The sequence below is a fragment of the Bos indicus genome, chromosome 5, assembly GCF_029378745.1.
Source record: "Bos indicus isolate NIAB-ARS_2022 breed Sahiwal x Tharparkar chromosome 5, NIAB-ARS_B.indTharparkar_mat_pri_1.0, whole genome shotgun sequence".
Lineage (NCBI taxonomy): Eukaryota > Metazoa > Chordata > Mammalia > Artiodactyla > Bovidae > Bos > Bos indicus.
In genome coordinates this window covers 111,877,622-111,901,727 of record NC_091764.1, presented here as the reverse complement: position 1 = coordinate 111,901,727, position 24,106 = coordinate 111,877,622, and the positions used below count along the sequence as shown (strand labels likewise).

General features: G+C 52.2%; 1 protein-coding gene across 1 annotated transcript in view; it reads right to left on the bottom strand.

Moving 5' to 3' along the window:
- The window catches only part of FAM83F (family with sequence similarity 83 member F), a 36,062-nt gene extending 12,947 nt beyond the window's left edge, over nt 1–23,115 (bottom strand). Inside the window, exon 1 of the mRNA XM_019961841.2 lies at nt 22,535–23,115. Within this exon, the coding sequence (XP_019817400.2) occupies nt 22,535–23,023 (489 nt within the window). The 5' untranslated portion in view covers nt 23,024–23,115. The remainder of the gene's footprint in view (nt 1–22,534) is intronic.
- Between the last annotated feature and the right edge of the window lie 991 nt (nt 23,116–24,106).

The following is a 24,106-nucleotide window of genomic DNA, read 5'->3' as shown; positions in this document are numbered from 1 at the left end:
AAATGAATGCCCGAACCCTGAAGTCGGGCAGACCAGGCCTGGTACTGCTGACTCATCAGTGCCAGCTTCCTTGGCAGCAAAATGGAGCTAATAGTAGCACCTGTCTCAAAGGGCTGTTGAGAAGGCTTAGAGAAGTAAACTGTGAAAGCATTTAGCAAAGTGCCTGGCACATGTGAAACTCAGTAAGTGTATCCTCCGTCACCATGCCCTTCATGCGTGCTCTGCCATTATCTTTCCCTCTAAAGACCACCCCCGACACCATTTATGCAAGGCTATAGAAGGCTCTTCTTAGCACCTACATTTACTGTTTTTTAACAGTATAACTGCTTTGGGTTTCCTTGATGGCTCAGACAGTAAAGAATCTGCCTGCTAACATAGGAGACCCAGGTTCAATCCCTGAGTCAAGAAGATTCCCAGGACCAGGGCATGGCAACCCACTCTAGTCTTCTTGCCTGGAGAACTCCATGGACAGAGGAGCCTGGCAGTCTACAGTCCATGGAGTTGCAGAGTCAGACATGACTGAGCAACTCACACACACACACATACAACTGCTTTACAGTGTTGTGTCAGTTTTTGCTGTACAACAACGTGAATCGGCTACATGTATCTCTTGAGCCCTCCTCCCACCAGCCCCCCATCCCATCCCTCTAGGTCATCAGAGCACTGACCTGGGTTCCCTGTGCTAGACAGCAGTTCCTGTTAGCTGTCTGTTTTACATGTGGTAGTGTATATACGTGAATACTCTCTCAATTCGTCCCGCCCTTTCCTTCCCCACTGTGTCCACAAGTGCTCTACATTTAATACTCAAGCATTCATATAAGTAGCATTTGCTGAGTCCCACTGGCAGAGGGAGGACCTAAAGACAAGTAAACCGTAGTCCCTAACCTCAAGGGGTTAATCCAGTTGGAATCATAAGACATCCACACAGAATAATATGACATAAGGGAAAACGAGATAAATGCCTTACAAGATGCACGAATGACACTCGGTGAGAGTGCAGAGGAGGAGTGGGAGGAAGAGAAGGAGGGATTTAGGGAGGGTGGAGTTGAAAGATTACTTGCAGTCAGCGGAGACAAGAAAGATTTCACCAAGGAAGCTAAAAACTGAAGAATGGGCAGCCTTGGGCACCATGAGAAATGAGCGGAGAATAAACAAGCTGGGAAGCGGGAAGGGCTGCCATGCATGGGTGTGTAGGTTGTGCACTGCACACAGGGCTGAGCAGGCGAGTGGAGCTCAGCCCGCCTGAGAGAGGCCCTTTCCTAATCTGCACACAGGTGCCACCTGGGCCACCAAAGGCCTAGGAGGCGAGCATCCAGGCAAAGGACACAGCACTGGCAGAGGCACTGAGGACAGGCGTGGCTGACAAAATCAGAGGCGATACAAACACAATCTGAATGAGAAAAGAGAAGTAATTATAGCCATATTAGGGCTTCCCTGGTGGTTCTGATGGTAAAGGGTCTGCCTGCAATGCGGAAGACCTGGGTTTAATCACTGGGTTGGGAAGATCCGCTGGAGAAGGAAATGGCAACCCACTCCAATATTCTTGCCTGGAGAATCCCACGGACAGAGGAGGCTGGCGGGCTACAGTCCATGGGGTCGCAAACAGTTGGACACGACTGAGTGACTAACACTTTCACAGACATATTCACTTTTTAAGAAATTCTTACTATTCAAGAAAGGGTAAAAATGTTCAAAAGAATAGGACCATTCACACATTGATGAATTTGAAAATGAAAATGACATGGATAAGTCATAAAAGTGAACTAAACATATCAACTATAGTTTAATTTTTTAAAAAGCATAATCAAGTAAGGTTTATTCTAAAAATGTAAGGATTATTCAATATCAGAAATATATTAATTTATAACATTGATAGTGTAAAAGAGAAAATCATATATTACCTTGTTTTAAAAAAAGTATCTGATAACACTAGTTATGATTAAAATTCTCAAAAAACTAGGAATAGAAACTTCCTTATCATGATAAAGGCTAGCTACTAAAAAACCCGTATGAAACATACTTAAATTTGCATTCCCTTTAAATCCTAAGCAAGTTGAGAATATCACCACTATCACTGCTGCTGTTCAACAGTACTCTAAGTCCTGAACAATGCCATATGCCAAGAAAAAGAAATGAGCTGGAAGCATTAAGAGAGACAAAACTATCAGTATTTAGAGCTGATATTTTTATTAAAAATCCAGGAGGATGCAGAGAAAAACTTTTAGAAGTAATAGGAGAATTTGGCAAAATTTTCCAGATATAAGGGAAACAAAAAACAATAGCATTCTTCTAATATAGCAATGATCAATTTTTCTTTAAAAAAAAAAAAGGAAAATAAGATCCATTCAAAATTATAATTTAAGCAGGTAATATTTAGGAATGAATACCTCTATGGAGAAACTTAGAAAACTCTGGTTAAAGGACAGTTAAAATTATTTGGGTAAATAAAAAGATAAATCATGTTCATCGATAATATGATTCAATGTTTTAAAAATCCAGTCCTCATATTAACAAGATCTAATACAGTTCCAATGAACAGGCAGTAAATTTTTTTTTGAGGTGCTCAGATATTTCAAAGATGTGAGGAAGAATGAAGATCCACAACAGCTAACTCAATCTTGAAAAAGAAAAGCTAAAAGGGCACACCTGTCCCACTGGATGGTAAGACGCACTGCAGCGTCAGCGGATGAGAAGGTCCTGAGGTGGGAAGGGACTGGCAAATAGACCGTGGGACAGAACGGAGAGGCCAGAAATACATATGGGCCTACACACACGCGTAAACTTGAAGTCTGGTAGAGGTAGAATCACAACTCGGTGGAGAAAGGATGCTTTTTAGCACATGCTATTGGGACAATCGTCATACTAAACAGAGAAAAACAAAGTAGATCCCTACCTCATACAATATACAAAGGTGGATTTCAGGTAGGCTGGACCATCTGAAAGTGGAAGATAAAGCTAATAAAGGAATTCATGAAATGTAGGAAAATGTCTTCATGACATAAGCAAGAAAAGATTTCTTAGGATTCCAAAAGCATGAATCATAAGACAAATAAAAATTTTTTAAATGCCTTTAGCAAATTAGGGATTTTCTGTTCAAAGAAAGATGTCAATAGACAAAGGGAACTGGAGGTGACAGAAGATACCTGCAACGTCTACAACCAAAAGAAGTTAATAACATACAAGAGATTCCTGCACATCAGCAAGAAAAAGACAGAAAATTAATTAGAAAAATGGGCAAAGGCTATGAATAGGCAGTTCCTTAAGGAGAAAATACCTGAATGGCTAACAAGTATATAAAGAGAAGCAGACATCATAAGTAATCAGAAAGATTCAAATTAAAGCCAAGAGATAGTAATAAGAGTAAATGGAACTTTTAAAAATTTTATCAGTTCAGTTGCTCAGTTGCTCAGACTCTTTGCGACCCCATGGACTGCAGCATGCCAGGCTTCCCTGTCCATCACCAACTCCTGAAGCTTGCTCAAACTCATATCCATCGAGTCAGTGATGAATAAAATAAATTAAAAAAGCAAAGAGATAAGAGAGAGATGACTTTACAATATGAACTAAAAACCAGAATGCTGGACAGTTCTAAATGTTGGTGTGAGAAAAGGGGACCCTCATTCACTGTGGGTGGGATGGAACACTGGTACAGCTGTTCCTTAGGGCAATGGGCAGAGAGCTTCATGGATTTAAGACTGTGTATACCTAGAAGACTAAATATTAAAAAAAACTAAGATTATGGCATCCGGCCCCATTACTGCATGGCAAATAGAAAGGGAAAAGGCGGAAGTAGTGACAGATTTCCTCTTCTTGGGCTCCAAAATCACTGCAGACAGTGACTGTAGCCACGAAATTAAAAGATGATTGCTTCTTTGCAGGAAAGCAATGACAAACCTAGACAGTGTGTTGAAAAGCAGAGACATTACTCTGCCGACAAAGGTCCGTATAGTCAAGGCTATGGTCTTCCTGGTGGTCACATATGGTTGTGAGAGCTAGACTCTAAAGACGGCAGAATGCCAAAAAATTGATGCCTTCGAACTGCGGTGCTACAGAAGACTCCTAAAAGTCCCTTGGACAGCAAAGAGATCAAACCAGTCAATCTTAAGGGAGATCAACCCTGAATATTCACTGGAAGGACTGATGCTCACGCTGAAGCTTCAGTATTTTGGTCATCTGATGTGAACAGCCAACTCACTGGAAAAGTTCCTGATGCTGGGAAAGATTGAGGGCAAAAGAAGAGGGCACCAGAGAATGAGATGGCTGGATGGCATCACCGATGCAATGAACATGAACTTGGGCAAACTCCAGGAGATGGTGAGGGACAGGGCCTGGTGAGCTGCAGTCCATGGGGTCACAAAGAGTCAGACATGACTGGACAAACAACAGCACACCTAGAAGCCAGCCGTGTACTCTTGGCCACACACCCAGGGCAGCCTCTTGGGGCTTTGTCCAGGTCTATCAGGGGCAGGAACAAAGACACTCACGATAGCTTTGGGACAGCAGAGAGCTGGCAACAACTCAGATGTGCATCTCTAGAGGAACGGGTGGACAAATGTGAGGGATGCTCAGGACAGAGTCCTCTACGGCAGGCAGAAGCAATGGATGAGTCACACGTGTAGAACTTGGAGAGCTCTTCTAAAATGGATGTGCGCGTGTGCGTGCTCAGTTGTGTCTGACTCTTTGGCACTCCATGGACTACAGCCCGCCAGGCTCCTCTGTCCATGGGATTTCCCAGGCAAGAAGACCGGGATGGGTTGCCATTTCCTACTCCAGGGGATCTTCCCAACCGAGATGCATCTCCTGTATCTCCCACATTGGCAGACAGATTCTTTACCACTAAGCCACCTGGGAAGCCCTTACAATGGACATTTGGATTTAAAATGTTAGAGCATGTGATCTATAGTCCAGTACCATTAATGTAAATCGAAGTACACTACATAAGATAACTCTTCATGTTTTTCAAGGATATACACTGAATAGAGGAGAGAGGCTGCCTGTGGCAGGAGAAAGGGATGGGAGGGAAGCAGAGAGTAAATTCAGAGGGGCCTTCCCTGGATTGATGACGGCAGCGGACCATGAACTGAGCTTCACAATCAGGTCTGCTCCTGAGAGCACAAACAAACAAAAAGCAGTTGGCCAGAACAGCTCAGGGTAGGTGTGGGGCAAGGACAGCCGGGACCTGGCGTGCTGCAGTCCATGGGGCCACAAAGAGTCGGACACAACTTAGTGACCGAGCAACAGCAAGGACGACAGGGTGGGGCTGGATGGCGGTGGGCTTTGGTTTTAACAGGCCGCGTCAGGCTTCATCCAGCAGAACACAGCTCCCAGCGTCTAGCAGGCTAGGGATATGTTATCTCCCACGTGCTGCCTGAGGTCAGAGTCCACCGTCTGCTCATTTCCAGACTCTCTGCAGTGTCCAGCTCAAGGCGGACTCTCAGTATGTCGCCGGGGAGGGCTTGACTGGCTCAGGAAAGCACATCAGGATTCACTTGTGTTCTTGTTTTGTAATTGAAAGAGCAGGGAGCCAGCTCACCCTCGCCCCGACCCAAAGGAGGAGGTGCGGGGAGAGCATGGCAAACCAGAGGGAGAGATGTGTCCTGGGGGGAGGGGGGGGGAGCCTTGCTTTGGGGAGGCTTGGTCTGCGGTGCCCTGGTGAGGGCCAGCCATCTGTGTCACTACCAATTAAGCAGTGAAATATCTGTAGTGGGAAAAAAAATCAATTGCTCGCTGACTCTTGCAATCTCGTTGTGGAGGAGAGGTGATAATTACCCTCGGCTTTGGTCTCGGAGGCCCGGCTTGACATTCCGATCCACGGGCGGCATGAGGCCCACGAAAACCAGCTCCCTACTCCCGCCCAGCGTTTAATGTGCCACGTGGTCTTCTGGGTCAAACCTGACTTCAAGGCTCCCGGTATAAATGGAAAATCGGGTTTTAAAAGAGGGACGTGGATTTCGTCAAGAGGGAAAAGTCATTCCTTCTTCCCGGCAGGCTCCCAGCCTTCTTTACCTGGTTACCCACTGATGCGCAGCACCTGGGGGGGAGAGGTTAATTCGAGGCAGCAGGAGTTTCTAGACGCTGTTGCAGGCGGCAGCAAAGAGGCTCTGATGCTGTAATACTTCTCATCGGGCACTTGGTTAGCTGTCTCCTCCTTTGATATCTGGCCTCAGTGGTGGAGCGGGGAAGCAGGGTGTGTTAGGGAGCCTTAGAATTCCCCTCCATCTGTCATTTACCTTTAATTAAACTGCCAGCTTTTCAGATTCTCTTCCTGGACGCCTTAATTACCATTAGATTAACAAAATGAAGGGAAAGGACTCCACCTGCCATGCGCACTCCACACGGCTCTGCTCAAGACAGCGGGGACTGGCGCCCCTGCGTGTGTTGGGATGACCTGGTCTGGATGCCCACTGCACTGGTGGTCTCTGTACCACAGAGCCATGCTCACTGGCCTGCCCTGGAGGGACTTCCAAAATCAACATCCTCTCGGTCACCCTGGCCAGAAGCCTGAATCTACTGGTCTCCTTCCTCCTCCTCCCTGTGACCGAATCTGATCGCCACCAAGTCCAACAGGTCCTGCCTCCTCTGTGCACTTCCTCTGGGTCAGCTCCTTTCTGCTCTCACTGCACGGCTGTCCTCACCTGGCACCCCCTCGTTTTAATGTTTATTTATTTGGCTGTGCTGGGTCTTTGTTGTGGCCTGTGGGATCTTAGCTGCCTGGCCAGGGATCGAACCTAGGCCCTCTGCTTTGGGAGCATGGAGTCCTGGCTGCTGGACCACAGGGAAGTTGTCCCCCTTCTCATTTCTTAGTGAACTTCTGGGATAGTTTCCTAATTAGTCTTGCCTTTTCCATCGCTGTGCTCCAATTCTTTCTCCATACCAGTGACACTCCCCCTCCCCCCAAGCAACAGACTGATAAAGTGGTGGGTCCTACAGTCAAACTCCTTAGCTTGGTATTGAAGGACCTTATGATGGCCCCTTCCTCCTCTCCAGCTTCACCTTGGACAGTCTCACGTCTGCCCCCTGCTTTCAGCTATGCAGGATGACCTGCAGTTACCCTAACACAGGGTTTCTCTACAGTGGCACTTCTGGGCACAGTATTTCTCGCTGTGCGTGTGTGTAGGTGGGGGAGGGTGCCAGGGCGGGAGGCGGGGCATGCCGTCCTGTGCATTGCAGAATGTTTAGTAGCAAGCCAGTGAACGCGAAGTCACTCAGTCGTGTCCGACTCTTTGAGACCCCATGGACTGTAGCCTACCAGACTCCTCTGTCCATGGGATTTTCCAGGCAATAGTACTGGAGTGGGGTGCCATTTCCTTCTCCAGTAGCATCACCCAAAATGGTGACAACCAAAAATGCCTATAGATACAGATAAATGTTTCCTGAGGACAAAATTGTCTCACTCTCTTGACCCCCCCCCACCCCGCTTTGAGAACCACTACACATAACAGGGGAGAAGGCAATGGCACCCCACTCCAGTACTGTTGCCTAGAAAATCCCATGGATGTAGGAGCCTGGTAGGCTGCAGTCCATGGGGTTGCTAGAGTTGGACACAACTGAACGACTTCACTTTCACTTTTCACTTTCATAAATGGCAACCCACTCCAGTGTTCTTGCCTGGAGAATCCCAGGGATGGAGGAGCCTGGTGGGCTGCCGTCCATGGGGTCGCTCAGAGTCGGACACGACTGAGGCGACTTAGCAGCAGCAGCAGCAGCACACATAACAGGTAGTTTCCAGTTCTCCTGTTCCTTCCCCTCCCGTACTCCTGTGAAACATCTATGCATCTTTCAAGATCCAGGCAAGAATTTCCTGAACGTTCCCCACGCCCTGCTTCCTGCCCACATTGTGTCCTGGGCAAACAATAGAGGTCCTTGACATTTTATTGTAACATCTGCTCAATGGCTCTGTTCTTTACTGGGCTGTGGGCTCCCGGATGATAGGGGCCATCTGATTTATCTCGAAATCTCCACCCTGAGGGGACATCTCAACAGTCAGTTCTCCATGACTGTGGAATGAATGTCTAAATGGAGGGTGTTTCATGTCCACTGTTTTATTTGTGGGGTGTGGACCTAGCTTTGTGGTTATCTCTTTAATTTCATTAATGACTATAGATACTGTGGTGGAGGGGGAAAAGAAAAGAATGCTAGCAGGATTCTTGGTTAGATCATCTTGCTGGAAGGCAGAGTTGGCATTCCTCAAGGGCACAGAGAAGGGAAAAGAAACGGGTGCCTTCTGGGACTGCTGCCTGAATGCCGGTCCCAGGTCTGGTCTGCCTCCACTCCACCTACCCAAGGTCTTGACAGAGCAGCCAGCCGGTGAGTGGGGACAGTACTCAACCAAGGGGTAAAAGTCCACACCAAGGACATCTGGGGGCAGAGGTGCCCCCAGCACGTACAGCCAGCGCTTCTGTGCAGATTACGAAAGGTACCCGTCCTCCCTGTGGTGGAAGCAAGCTAGTAAACAGAGCATGGGCTACAAGTCAGCCCTGTAAAGCCACCAAGGCCAGGGCAGCGCACAGGCAGCATGTCCGCCCGTGGCCCCTGCACTGGACATTCCAGACATGCAGAACCTCAGAGCTAGGAGGAAAGAGAACGGAGCCCAGCCCCGAGGTTAAGTCTCCCAGCTGGTCTTTGGCAGAGGTGGGACGGAAGCCCAGGCTCTGACCCCAGACCAGTGCTGTCGCCCCCAGATGACGCAGTCAGGGCAGGCTCTGGGGAGGCCTGCTCTGACTAGTACCTGAGGTCACCCCTGATCATACAAAACCAAGATGCACACATAGAGCCGGACAACACCACCCTCTCCTTCACTGGTTTCCCCAGGCCTGCTGACGTGGAGCCTAGGCACTGGGGGGGTGTGGTTGCCACCGCTGTGACAGATCCGCCCATCTCACTGAGCTCCATGGTGGGGATAAAGCAAGAGGCCACAGGTCAAGCATGCTCCTTGCAGGGATGTACTGGTCACTTTTTCCTGGGGAGGAAGGGAGGGAGCCCACCGAGGCACAGGGGCAGTCCCAGTCCCCGCAGGCCCACTGATGACCCATGTGAGCCCGGGGCCTGACTTTTACCTCCCATGTCTGCCCTGCCTGCCTCCTAGGGCTGTTGGGAGGTTCAGATGAGATCATGCCTATAAAATTCCATGAAAAAGCCATATGGTTATGAGGGACAATCACCAGACAGGGTTGTTGTTGTCTAGTCACTCAGTCATGTCCAACTCTGCGACCCCATGGACCACAGCACACCAGGCTTCCCTATCCTTCACCATCTCCTGGAGTTTTCTCTGACTCATATCCATTGAGTCGGTGATGCCATCCAACCATCTCATCCTCTGTCACCCCCTTCTCCTCCTGCCCTCAATCTTTCCCAGCATCAGGGCCTCTTCCAATGAATGGGGCCAGCTGCCCACACCTCCAGCCTGAAGGTGCCTTGGGGTAGGAAGGGCAGCAGGTGGGCAGACTGGTCAGCTGCTGCCTCCCGGGAGAGCCATCTGTCTGGCAGTCCAGGGGAGTCAGTTCTGGGGGGACCACCCAGCATCCGGCTCAGACAGCCCAGCTGTGTGGAGCACCTTCTCTGATCTGCCCAGGGAGCCATCAACGTCTCCAGAGCACTGGCTGTCACATTGGAGCATGTAAAGAGCATCACCTGGTGTGTGGCTGGGTGAGGTGCACCCACTGGGTGAGCAGATTCCAGGGTCCCATCCTCAGCAGGCCCATGAAAGTACATTTTAACAGCACCCCCCAACCCCCACCCCGCCTGCCTCAGGTGATCCGTGCAGGTGGAGGATGGATCACGCTTGAAGTAACGGCAGGTATGTGGAAGAGAACCTATTCTTTGGAAGCAGAAGGTCTCACTGGTTGCGTGATCTTGAGTGAGTCACTTAATCTAAGCCTCAGTTTCCTCATTTTAAAATGGGGAGGTGGTCACTTCACAGGGTTGCTCTGAGTTTTAAATGAGATAAAGCAGCAGCGCAAGGAGCACAGAGCCTGGCCTGCTGCGAGTAGAGGGTCCATGCCGGCAGCCCTTTCTCTCCTCTGAAGGAACTCAGAACAAAGGGGCCTCACTTCGGAGGTGGCCGGGCCAGCGTAGGGGCGCATGCTCCCAAGAAGCCAGGCGTGCAGAGCTGCCCACCGGCCCCAGACATCATGGCAGAGATATTTTCCTCTGCTTGATACCATGTCCAGCAGACCCGGCCCGGGGTGGTGATGAAAGCCCAGGCAGCTACACTTCCAGGAGTCAGAACATGAACTGATCGAGGGGAAGGGCAGCTCAATCAAGGGACGAGTGAGTCTGTACAGTGCGCAATCCTTTGAGCGATGCTGGGAGACTGCCTTACCTCACCGAGCAGGAAACACACCTCTAGGAAAACTGTGGCCCTGGGAGTTCCCTGTGGGGTCCAGTGGTTAGGACTCCAAGCATTCACTGCTGGGGGTCCACGGTTCAATTCCTGGTTGGGGAACTAAGAGTCTTCAAGGCACATGGCATGGCCAAAAAAACACAAAAAACCCTGCTGTCCCAGTGGAGAACACCTTCAGGTGGGGCTCGGGACCCAACCGGCTGCTGTTGAGTGCACCGCAAAGACTTTCTTTTGTCATGAAGGCTGCAACAGGCCCCATCCAATTTCTGCCTCGGTGGGATGTGAACAACTGGACGAGAAAGCTTTACCTTAAGCATTCTGGGTGTGCTCCCTGGGGCGAGAGAGGAGAGGAGAGGAGAGCTCAGGAGAGGAGGTCCGCACGGCCACCTAGGGGACACCCACAGACACCTTGCATCCTCCACCCCCTGGACTCTAGATTCATTTCTTGAAATCCCCACAGTCCAGGAGCAACCTGGAGCAAGTGGAGGAAGCACAGACTAGACTCAGGGGTCCGACAGAGGTGGTGAGACAGTAGGCATTGCTTGTCCGCTGGGAACTCTGCCTAAAGCGAGGCTGCCTCATGGTTCTTGTGAGGCCAGGCGCGAGCTGGGGGCTCAGCGTCAGCTCCATGGGAGAACAAGTTTCCAGAGGCCTTCCACTCTTGGCAGGTGGAGCCAACAACCCAACCCGAACTATGCTGCTGCCCGGCCCAAACCCTTGGCCTGAGGTCAGCCTCGCCACAGCCCCTCTGTGTGCTTCTGGCCCACTTGCTTCCTTGATGACAACCTCCTCTGCCTTCTCCAGGCACACCCCGCCGGCTCCAGCCCTCGTGCCTTCATTCACACTGTCACCGGCCTTCTTCCTGTGGGAACAGGAATGCCCTTTCCATGTCGAGGTCCTTGCTTCCCTCTCCCTGGGCCGTCCCAGGGTCCCCAGCTCCCGGGCCGTGTGTGCCTCTCCCAGGAGGCCTGTCTGAGCGCATGGCGGGGGACAGAGACCTGACGGGCTGTGTTACACAGGAAGCATGGGTCTAAACAGAGCACCTCTGCAGTAGGGAGCTTCCCTCGAAGGCCTGACAAAGCAGCCTGGACCAGAGCCCTGGCCCACCGAGAGGGCAGAGCCAAGACCTCTGGGGTGGTATTCTCGGCCTGGAGGCCAGGTGTCTGGGCTTTGTCCCCTGAGGATTCCCGGCTGTCTGCGGCCATGTTACTTTGTTCCAGGCTCACTAATTAGACATCATTAAACACCAGGCTCCCTCCTGCACTGCCAGCCGCTGGAGCCCAACTCTGCCAGCCAGGCCTCTTGCTCTCGCAGACTCCCCGGCCTCTGGGCCAGCTCTGTTCCCGACTCTGCTGTGCGCCACTGGGACTCACTCCCCCTCCATCTGAGCCTTACAAGGTGCTCTTGACACTCATTCTGCAAACGAGGTGGATGAAGGGGTGATGGAAAGGAGACTTGGGCCTGGTCTCCGGAGACAGAAAACAGACTGTGCCTGTGTGAGCAAGGTCAACTAATTCAGCCGCAAAGCGGCATATGTGATCCACCAGGGAGTACACAGAGCAATTCTTTTTAGGATCCTAGGCCAGCTTTTCACTGCCCCACGGCATGCTTCTGGGATGACTTTCCCTGCTCTAAGTTGGTGTTAATTAGTGAAAATTATCTAATGCAAGCTCATTTAACATTAGCTTAAAGCTAAACATAATTAGGAAGATAAATCAGCTGCTAAAAAAAAAAAAAATCCAATGAAGATACACAGATGATTTTTAGGATCAGCTGCTGGTTTGGGTTACTGGCCTGGAGGTCTGAGCATCACACAATATGTGGGGAAGGCAGGACTCCAAGAAGTACCTTCAAGCTATTTCTTGATTGATCCATCAGGGCAAGATAACTGGAGTTGGCAGTCTGCCCAGGAGGTTCTGTGAGGTGGTCAAGCTAACCTGGTGGCCACTGCCAGGTAGTGAAGCTTCCTGGGAGGGCTTCCCCAGAGGCAAGTGGAGGGTGTGGGGAGCAGGGGAAGGCAGGCAGGAGGATCTGGGCGATGGGAATAGTGTAATCTGTGCACTCCCAGCCCTCTGGTCTTGCATACCCTGCCCTCTGCCCACCTGCCCTTCCATACTGGCTGCTGTAGCTGGCAATTCCCAAGAGTTCTCTGTGCCCCTGGAGCTCAGTGAGACTCAGGCTCATCTCAGTTCCCATTCGGCTTCACTATTTACCCACTGCCGTGAGACAAGGGAAAGGCAGGTTCAACCCCTGGGTCGGGAAGATGCCGTGGAGGAGGAAATGGCAACCCACTCCAGTATCCTGCCTGGAAAATCCCATGGACAGAGGAGCCTGGGGAACTACAATCCAAGGTGTCGCAGAGTCGGACACAACTGAGTGACTAAGCATGTGTGACTTTATGCTCAGTGGCTCAGCTGTGTCCAACACTTTGCAACCCCATGGATTGTAGTCCTGCAGGCTCTTCTGTCCGTGATTTTCCAGGCAAGAATACTGGAGTGGGTTGCCATTTCCTACTTCATGTGTGACATTATCATCTGTAAAATGGAAAGTTCCTGGATTGTCGTGAAGGTTAAATGAAATTACGTATTTCAAAAGGGCTAGTGTGGTCTGGTATTCAAGAACTCAACAGTTTATGGCTTCCCAGGTGATTCAGTGGGTGAAGAATCTGCCTACAATGCAGAAGAAGTAGAAGACGAGGGTTTGATCCCTGGGTTGGGGAGATCCCCTGGAGAGTTCATTTCAGTCGCTCAGTCCTGTCCAACTCTGCGAACCCAGGCATGCCAGGCCTCCCTGTCCATCACCAACTCCCGGAGTTTACCCAAACCCATGTCTATCGAGTTGGTGATGCTGTCCAACCATCTCATCCTCTGTCATCCCCTTCTCCTCTTGCCCACAATCTTTCCCAGCATCAGGGTCTTTTCAAATGAGTCAGCTCTTCCCATCAGGTGGCCAAAGTATTGAAGTTTCAGCTTCAACATCAGTCCTTGCAATGAACACCCAGGACTGATCTCCTTTAGGACGGACTAGTTGGATTTCCTTGCAGTCCAAGGGACTCTCAAGAGTCTTCTCCAACACCACAGTTCAAAAGCACCAATTCTTTGGCGCTCAGCTTTCTTTACAGTCCAACTCTCATATCCATACATGACCACTGGAAAAACCATAGCCTTGACTAGACGGACCTTTGTTGGCAAAGTAATGTCTCTGCTTTTGAATATGCTGTCTAGGTTGGTCATAACTTTCCTTCCAAGGAGTAAGGGCATGGCAAGTATTCTTGCCTGGAGAATCCCATGGCCAGAGGAGCCTGGTGGGCTACAGTCCATGGGGTCGCAAAGAGTCAGACACGACTGAGACGACTGAGCACGCACACACAACAGTTAATGGCTGTCACTACCCTCCTCCCCGTCCTGCGTTCATTGCCTTTCTCAGGGCCCACGTTTTATGAGTCTGTGTATTTCTGTGTATTTCCGGAATGTGGCGCATGCCAGGTGCTCAGTGAAACCTGGGGAGTGAATGAGCAAATGCGGGGAAGGGAACCCATACTCACAGTTGGTCCTCCAAGACCCACAGAGAGGTGGAGAGCCCTGGTCCCTGCACCTCCCCCACCTTCTGCCAACTCACTGCTAGGACACAGAACAGAAAAGAGCTTTTATCTGGAGCCTCCCTCAGGCCCCACCAGGGCTGTGAAAGGCCCAACAGGGTGACCACTGGACAAGCTGGGTCAGGGTGAGTTAACAGATTATTGGAAACTTGGGCCAGAGAGACCACTAACTAGAAAAGCCACTGGCTCTTTTCTTGGGCTAAGATTCTGGGGTCATTAGCAAGTTCACAGACTCCACGAATTTCAGAAGAGGAAAAGGAAAACAGGGGCAGGCAGCGGACCAGCTACGGCTGCATGGTCATGGCCCCTGGGGAGGAGGGCGGCAGAGGGGCTGGGATCACTAGAGTGACTCAGCCTGGGGTGGGGGGTGGTCAGGACAGCACCAGAACAGCGGCAGGTGGTCAGCCAGGACCTGCCCCCACTCGTGGTCGTCTGCCCTGCTCCTCTCTCCCCCAGACTGGAAGCCTGCCCCAGAACATGCTCTGCCCTGTACACTCGGAGGAGAGGGTGGTGGATTTGACCACCAGCCAAGGTGAAGCAGTGAGGTAGCATCCTGATGGGGTGGCGTGGGGGTGGGGTTGCTGGTGGGACTCCCATCAGGGTCTCAGTTTGACTGTGGGGACCCAAGTCCAGGGAGGGGGGTCAGAAAGTGGCCAGTAAGAAGTCCCTGGAGACCAGGTCTAATCTCTGGTTTGGGAACTAAGATCTCACATGCCTCGAGGTGACTGAGCCTGCTTGCCGAAACAAAGAGCCCATACGCCGCAACTAAGACCTGAATACAGCCAAAAATACATTAGAAAAAAAAAAAAAAAAGGTCCCTGGGAGGGAATTGTCTGGTAGTCCAGTGGTTAGAACTCAGCGCTCTCACTGTTAAAAGGCGTGGGTTTGATCCCTGGTTGAGAAGCAAAGATCCCACAAACGACGCAGTTTGGCCAAACTAAATAAACAGGTCCCTGGGCGCTGCCCACACCAGCTTCCTGGCGATGTGACCTGCCCCAGTGCCACAGGCAGCAAGAATCTTCCTCTTTCCTACTCCCACCGAAGTAGTCCCGTTCTTGTTTGTTTCCAGAACCAGTTGGTGAGCTTCCCAGAGCCTGGGTGGCAACAAACATGCTTAGCATCTGGGATTTCAGTGGGAAGAGGTGGCCATGGGGACAATTCCCAGAAGCAACTGTGTGTGTAGCAGAAGGACACAAGCTTTGAGCTTAGACCTGGGTGAATCCCAGCTAGACTCTTAGCAGCTCTACAGCCTCCCACTTTCCCTGAGCCTCTGGGAAAAGCCCCTTTCCCGTGCCAGGTGCTGAGGACTCGATTAATTAAAGGAAATAACATGCAGAGCACCTTTCAACAATGTTAGCCCCTTTTAACATAAACCCCTTGTATCTGCATCTCTCACTCTTCTTTTTCAAAATGCTGTCTCATGGTCTTGCATTAGAGTCTCAGAGCAATCATATGAAAGTAAGCGAGAAGAATTATTCCCATTTTACAGATGCAGAGGTAGAGGCCGAGCCAATGTCAAATGATTTGCCCAAGGTCAACTGGTGGCGGAGGAGAGAGACAACCAGGGCAAGAACGAGGCTTCCAACCGTGTACCCCTTCCCCCGGTGTTGCCCTGGCCTCCTGAGACCAGTGTCCAGCAAAACTGGCTATGCCACCAGAAGCCCAAGAAGTCATGAAGAAGGCACGCCCCTATCGAGGCCCCACCTTCTACTTGTGATCCCCCTGGGAGACACCCATCTTCAGAGTTTCAGGGACCTAAAGTGTCAGATTTCAGAGGAACCAAGCCTCTCCAAAGACAGAAACAGCCTGTCCCGTGCCTCACCCACCCCACCGCCGTGTCCCCATGCCACCTGCGCAGGCTCTAGTTCTTGAGAAGTCTTTATGGACTGATCTCAGGCTTCCTGAACTGGCTCTTCCAGGTGATTCTGGGAGGGGAATGCCCTCGGGGATCCCCGGTTCAGGGCACCCGTGGCGGATCCTACAGAAGAACCCTGGCTGAGAACCTGGCTGCCACAGCCCTGCAGGAGAGCTGCCCTGACAAACAGCCATCAAATCAAGGGCAGCAGAGAAGTGTGGGGCTAGGGGGAGGGGAGGGCCGTTGGAGCTGCTCCTCTGATGAGAGGAGGAAACAGGAAGCACACCTGCACGGGGCCTCCAACCTGAAGATGAGAAGCAACCCCTGCCTGCCCGAACTCTGATCTCCTGGACTGATCTCCTGGCTGGCAGCCCCGAGTCCTGGGAGGAAGCCCAGCCACGCTTCCCTCCCAACTCTGAGAGGGGACTTGTACCGAACTTTCTCGGTATCCTCAGCTTTCACACTGTTTCTTCCCTGTTTTTCAAAACCATCTGAAATCTAGGTAATATCCTCCAACTGTGCAGGTCAGAAGTCCCAAGGAGGCAAGTGATTCAACCCAAAGTTAGTAAGTAGACAGATCAGGGCAGAAACCAAGACCGTTCAGCTTCAGAGCCCATTCTTTGTCCTTGAAGTGAAGCTGGGTCTCTGTTGCTTCCAGGATCAGTGATGGAGCATAAAGGAGAGAGACTCAAAACTCAGCAGCCACAGTGCCCAGGGCTTGGCAGAGATGCCGGACAGGCCTAGACAAGATCCTGGAAGGGCTGTGAGGTGCTCGGTCCCTGGAACTGCAGCTGTGTCATTACCAGCCTCGAGGGGGCAAAGACTCTGGAACTGCTCTGAGCCTTGGAAATAATGCCACATGGAATGGTCCGCGGCGGGAAGAAGGGTTAGGCGGGCATATGGCGTATACTGGACCGCAGGTCACAGGCTGCTCTGAGAGGCCTTCTCTTGTTTTGCACAGCACAGGTTTTATCTTATTAACATTTATTTCTTCCGCTGTGCTGGATCTTAAATTACAGACTTGCTAACTCTTAGTTGCCGCATGTGGGAACCAGTTCCCTGACCAGGGATGGAACCTGGGTCCCCTGACTTGGGGGCTCAGAGTCTTAGCCACTGGACCACTGGGGAAGTCCTCCAGAATCAGGCTTTTAAAAGGCAGCTCAGGAGCTCTAGCTAAAACCTCTGCCATGGAAGGGAAGGAGAACAGGGTAAGGTATTAGGGAGAATTGGGACCAGCTCTCAAATAAGGCAGCAACGTGGCTAACGAAGGTATCATCAGACCCAAATTTCACAAACCAACAATATTTAAGTCCATATACATGTAAACTGCGTTTTTGTTTCCTCTCTTTTTTCTCTGTTCATTGTTTATATCCCAGTGCCCAGGACGGTGCCTGGTCCAAAGAAGATGCCGTGTACTATTTGCTGGATGTACCTGAACGAGGAAGAGCTGATAGAAGCTAATGGGGCAAGACAGTGGCAAAGGCGGCCACCCGCCAAACTGAGCCTCCTGGTGAAGTGAGCCACACCCCCTGGGCACGTGTGCCCAGCAGCTCTCGCCTATCGGCTACCCAGGCCTCTAAACAAGCCTGCTCACCTGGCCAACCGCACCTTCTGCTCTGGGGCCCTTCCCCAAAGGCCTCTGCGTCCCCCCCAGTTCAGAGCACTCTTCCCTCCGCTGCCAGGTGGCTTGTTATGAGGAGGATTAACGGAGACCCTTAGCAATGCGCAGTTCAACTGGAGCCTCTCCAGACTTCCCTAGAGGGATGGAGAGGGGCTGGGGGCCAGTGGGAGATAGTCTCCAATCAGTTAAACAAACCACTGGTCACCTGTGCAGCTGGGGCTCCACAAAGACAATGGAGGGAGGGTAGGAAGGAAGTCCCGGCTCTTCCAAAGCTTCTGGTCTCCGAGGATCAGACGGGCTCTCCTCAAGCGAGCCCTGTGCCAGGCACACAGGTGGCACAAACAAGGAGCCACGTCTGGGAACAAAAAGTCACTCATGGATTGAAAACTTGATTGGGTGCCAAGGAAGCATCAGCCTCTGAGCCAGGCCCTGAAGTGGGGGACAAACCACTGACAGGCAGAGATGGGGGTACAGCCAGGCCTGCTCCCCACACCCCTCTGCCTCCCACCAACCAGGTGGGCCTACCCCTCCCGGCTGCCACTGGAACGGAGAGGAGAGGCTTTGGTTCATAATAGCTGCCTGGCCCTGCAACCCGCCCTCTCCGGGGTTGGGTTTATGTTTATGTGGGGTCACTGGGAGTTCTGATCGCTGGACCTGGGGGAGCTGTCATCCCCTCTTCTGAAGACAAGTCATCACATCTTTCTGGACCTCAGAGGCTGCCCCTGGGAAAAGAAGACACTACTGACATGGTTACTGATACTGATACTGACATGGTTACTGAGGTTCAGAGGAAATGCTGGGGGAGGGGCTTGTGGTGAGCAACCAGGAGCCAGGTAGCTGGTACCTTGGAGTGTGGGGCCCAGGAAGGCAGGGGCCAAGGGTCAGTCTTCGAGGTGGTTAAGCTTTCCTCTGCTCCCGAGGCACAGGCAGGACTCTCTAAACCTGCCCGGTAGCCTAAAAAATGGGTGCCGTTGGTCGGAAGGTGCCAAGAAGGGTGGATGCGCCACACGGTCTCATCCTGTCTGCTGCGCTCAGACTCGCCCGCAGACAGGCGGCAGCATCAGAGGCCCTCCCCTCACACGGCTCGGGGGCTGGGTTAGGGCCCCCGCCACGCCTTCTGTCAAGCACTCATCAGTCTGTATTAAAACGATGGTTTAGTAGACTGTTAGGCCATTTAAGAGCAGAGGTGTGTTTTATATGTCTGTTTTCTACTAAAGTGCTTAGCACACCTTGAAATATTTGTCCAACATCCCAACTCGCTATCCTTCCTAACTGCAGTTGTTTGGTCCTCTGAGCTCTGCCCTCGTGAATAAGAATCAACCATTTCCCTGTCTTCACGTGGTCTCGCTTTAAGTCCAGGCCCCCTCCCCGCTCCCTGGGTTACAGTGGTCATAGCAGCCCAAGTGGCAGCAACCTCCTTGGTTCTCTCTGCCAGCGGGAAACAGGCCATGAGCTCACTTCTGGGTCCCAGAAGACACCCTTTCTGCCTGTACTTTATTAAAAAATTTTTTTTCTTTAATAAATTAATTTGACTGCACCAGGTCTGAGTTGCTGCATGTGGGATCTCTAGTTGTAACATGTAGGATCTAGTTCCCTGACCAGGGATGGAGCCCGGGCCCCCTGCGCTGGGAGAGCAGAGTTTTAGCCACGGGACCACCAGGGAAGTCCCAGCCTGTACTTCAAGCAAAGTACATCATTCAATGACCCTAAAAATAGCAAATCACGTAACGGGTATTAAACCAGCAGGAAAAACCCCCACGCCACAAGGAAACAAGGCTGAATGTCTGAACACCGGTGCAGTCAGGAGGGCGTTCTGCCATTTGCAGAGGCCCAGTGAGCAGATAACTTGAGACTGACCAACTCAAAGGCTTCCTCCCATTCCACATGGTCCCCCTGCACCCCGGCTGGGCTGTTTCCCCACTGGCCACCACTCTCTGCCCGTCCTCCCCACGCCCAGTCATATTTTCAAAGTGTCCTTTAATCAGGCTCCTTTCTCCACATCCCTGAGGCGAGGCATAGGCTTAAAATTCTTGCTGGTCTGTGCCTGTGGGCAAGTCATAGCCACTCCCCTTGAGCCTCCGTTTCCTTTTTGTCCCTGGGGAATAAAAATGACAGCCCCTCATGAAGTTATTGAGGGTTAAACAAAATAAAATCCTCTGGTGCCCAGTTGGACCTGTGAATTATATCCTTCTGCCGCTCCCCAACCATATCTGCAACCGTCCCCTGCACCTCTGCACATACATCATCTTGGTCCATCCCACCCGCCCTCACAGCAGCCAGACTCTCCCTGGAGACAAGGAAATTCCCTCCCTCAGGGTGAAAAGGTGGAGAAGGCAATGGCATCTCACTCCAGTACTCTTGCCCGGAAAATCCCATGGACGGAGGAGCCTGGTAGGCTGCAGTCCATGGGGTCGCTAAGAGTCGGACACGACTGAGCCCGACTTCACTTTCACTTTCATGCATTGGAGAAGGAAATGGCAACCCACTCCAGTGTTCTTGCCTGGAGAATCCCAGGGACGGTGCAGCCTGGTGGGCTGCCGTCGCTGGGGTCGCACAGAGTCGGACACGACTGAAGCGACTTAGCAGCAGCAGCAGCAGCAGGGTGAAAAGGATGGGGAAGGCTCTCGAGTAATAGTCATGGAGGGTGCCCCGTGCCAGTTGGCTGAGGGTGCGTGGGGTTGGGGGGTGGGGATAGGCAAAGGTAAGAAGGTGTGGCCTTCAGAGTAGAAACTGGGGATCTGGGTGTTTCCATGACCAACCACGTGACCTTTGGGCAAGCCCCTTTCCTTCTCTGTGCCTCAGTTTCCTCGCCTGTGAAAGAGGGTCAAATTTTGCCCTGCCTACTTCACAAGATCTTTGTGAAGAAGGTGCCGCACTCAGGTGACTGGTCATGATTAAGAGTCAGGGTCCAGAGAGCCTGAGGGTTTGGGGCACAGACAGCGCCAGAAGCTGCTTCTTCCTGGGGCGGAGGGGGTTGGTCATCTGCTTTGGACCCAGTTTTAGGACCCCTGCACCAGGCCCCCCACATACTCAGCTGTCACCACAATAGTTCTTCCCTCCTGTCATTCAAAGCTACTTGCTGTTCTGAAGCACAAAGCTTTCTCTCCTGAGTCTCTTAAGGAGAAACAAGAGTTTCTTAAGTTTCCTCTTCCTCCATTCCGGTTTCCTCTCTCCCTTTTCAACCCTGCAATTTACCTCCTTTAGGAAGCCCTCCCAGATTGGGCATATCCAGCCTCAAAGTCTGTTTTCCTTACAGCATACCCCTCCTCAGCAGCATTTAACTCTTGGAGGGCAAAGGCCACAGCTTATATCTTTCTATGGCTAGTGCCTGGAACTCAGGAAATAATAACTGGTTTAATATGTAAATACTGGATCAGTTCACAGTTGTTAAAGTTTCTGTTGTTAAATATTTAAAGAGTTCAGAACACTCCACTACCTAGGAGACTCCCAACATCCCACAAGGGACTAGAGGTCCCAGTGGGCAGGGCTCTGTCTCTCCCTTCTTGTAACCTGTTGCCCAGGTGTGATCAGGCTAGTTCCATTCAAGATCCTTGGTTTAATCTGTTGCATCATCAAACAGTACTTTGGTTAAGAGGAAGCACTTCAGTGTTTGAGTTTTGGCTTGGCAAGCAACTTAACTGTTTTGAGTCCCAAAATAAGGAAAATACCCATCTCACTCAGTAGTTGTGAAAATCATTAGCACCGTGGCTGGCACACATTAAGCACTTATAAATCAAGGCTTATTAGTGTTACATCATAGGACTTGACCCCTGACCCCAGCTCCAGCCTGCTACACAGTATTGTCGCCCACATCCTTTCTCCTCCTCTGTTCAAACTTGCCTTTCTCTTCTGCAGAAGGCAATAGACAAAGAACTCTCAGGCAGACAAGCTGGGATTCTTTAGAGAGGGAGGGTGGAAACACAGACAGTGAAAACTTAACCCTTCCTTCTGGCAGCCAATCTAGCCAACCATCTGCATCATGCCTTCCAGAAGAGGAGCCCCACCACTGGTGTCTCAAGTTCAGCCTCCAGGGGTAACAGGACTCCAAGCACAGTCCTTGAGTTGAATTAGAATAGTGAACCCAAGCCACTTCTGTTGTATATTCTGAACTGGGTTCCAAAGGCTGCTGATGTCTCATAAGAAATCTCAACGTAGGGGAACCAGACTTAGCAAATAAAAACACAGAATGTCCTCATTAAATCTGATTTTCAGATAAACAGTGAATGACTTTTTAACATCAGTATGTTTCATGCAATATTTGAATCATACTGTATAATGCTAAAAAATTTCTTCTTGTTATTCTGGAATTCAAATTTAACAGGACATCTCATATTTTACCTGGAAACTCTGCCCAACAAACTAGTGGCCCCACCAGTATTCTAACCAGCGACTCAGCAAACGTCCCCTCCTTTCAATGCCCAGGCAGAGTAGGGAGATGGGATTAAGTGGGAGCTTTTTCCCTGACCTGCTGAGTTTAGGGAGCTGCCCTGTCAAAGTGCCTAGCACAGCGTCAGGCACAGAGTAGGTGGTCAAGAAACATCCTTCATTTATTCCAGGCTGCTTGAGCCCTAGTGCTGGGCGCAGAGCCAGTGTGAACGCCAGGGGCCAGGCCAGCTTTGACTCTGGGTGGGGGTGCCTCCTAGGAGCAATGTGGCTGGGGTGGGGGTGGGGAGGCCACACTACACATCTTGCGATTGCCTGAGGATCAAATGAGATAATGACCAGGGACAAGTTTTGTTAAATCCCTGGGAAGCACACAGGTTATTATCAAGACCTTTGGGTGGGCCATTTTAGCGCAGGGCTCCACAGCCCCCACTCCTGCCTAGAGAGAGAAACCAGACAGGCCCATAGACGCGCTGAGCGGAGGGAAGCCAGCGCCGCTGGACACTGTAAAAATGACAAGCAACTGTCCAACACCTTGTCATTCGCCAAACACATCTATGCTCTCCTCTGCAGCCCCACGGTGGACGGGAGGATTCTGCGCCCCTTTTCCTGAAGGTGGTCAGGGCTGCCAGCCCCAGGCCTTGCCTCGAAGGTGGGGGGCGGGGGCCTGGTCTTAGGGGCCGGTCCTGGGGGTCCCCATCAGTGTGCGTGGCCGGGGCAGGGGCGGGGGCCTACCTTCTGGGCCTGTTGGATCATCTGCCTGACCAGCTGCTTCAGATGGGGCGCCTTCTCGTCCTTGGGGGGGTGGGTGAAGAGGGTGACGCGGCTCACGCCGCGGTAGAAGCCCGCGTCGGTCCAGCCCAGGTCCAGCGGGGGCACCTCGGTGTCTGAGCGGTCGGGCCAGTAGGCCAGGGACTCACCCGGCTCGGCCGAGGCCTGAGCCGGGGTCTTGGCCTTGGCCTTGCTCTTGCCCCGGGCGGCGGCGACGGCGGCGACATCCTCGTAGGGGCTCCAGGCGGCGCGGAGGGCCTGGCGCTCCTGGCTGGAGAGGAAGTCCCGCAGCTGCTCCTTCTTGACCCGCTCGCGGTAGGCCTGCTCGCCGCCGCCCAGCAGCGCCTCCAGCGCGGCCCGCCGCCGCTCGCAGTAGTAGAAGGCGGCCTGCGCCTCGGTCACCCTCTCGTTCACGTGCGTCTCGTCCAGGCAGCTCAGCTGGGACTCGGCCATGGCGCCCCGGCCCCGGCCCAGCCGCGGCACCCGGTCCCACCGCCGCACCTGAAGCCGCCGAGGGGCGGGGCGCCTCACCTGGCCGCGAGGGCGGCCAATCCGGCGCGGGCCCGGGCGCGGGAGCGGCCGTCGGGCGGGGAGGGGCGGCCGCGCCCTCCGCCTCTGCAGGCGCGAGCAGCGGCGGGCGACCTCGGCTGGGCTCCGCTGGGGACGCGGCGAGGCCTAGGCCTGCGGGGGCCCAGCCCGGGGCGGGAGCTCCAGAGCCGGCAGGAACTTGGAGCCGGGCCGTACTTAGACCCACGTGCGGCCTCTGGCCCGCTTCCGCCTCCTGGCCCTGACCCTGCAGTGAGGGACCTAACCCTTCCTGCCACCGAGCCGGCCAGACGCATCCCAGGTGCGCTTCCATTTTTCCAGCTGGTAGGGCCTGGAGCACGTGGTCTGGCCAGGGCGTTTCTGGGGTGGCCGACCTGATCACTACTGCCCCGTTGTGGGGGGCGGGGCGGGAGGCCTGTGCGAGGCCATACTTATGGGAAGGCCGAGGAGGGGCGGTTGATGTGCAAAAGCGAAATGCTAATAAAACCCCCAGATCCCCCTACCCACATGTCACAGTTCTGAGAGTAGAGGCCTCCAGGGGCTGAGTATTCATTGGAAGGACTGATGCTGAGGCTGAAACTCCATCCAATACTTTGGCCACCTGATGCGAAGAACCGACTCATTGGAAAAGACCCTGATGCTGGGAAAGATTGAAGGCGGGAGAAGGGGACGAAAGAGGATGAGATGGTTGGATGACATCACCGACACGATGGACATGAGTTTGAGTAATTGTGATAGACAGGGAAGCCTGGCCGTGCAGCAGTCCGTGGGGTCGAAAAGAGGGCACACAACTGAGAGACTGACCTGAACTGAGGAGCTGTCAGTCCAACACCTTCACAAGGACAAAAATTTCTTTAAAAAAAAAAAAAAAAGCCACCCAAGCACAGCGAGGATGTAAGCACCAGCAGTGGAGCTTTCTCATTTTATTTTGAAGTGGTGTCTGAGCACGTGTGTGTGTGTGTGTGTGTGTGTTGTGTGTGTGTGTGTGTG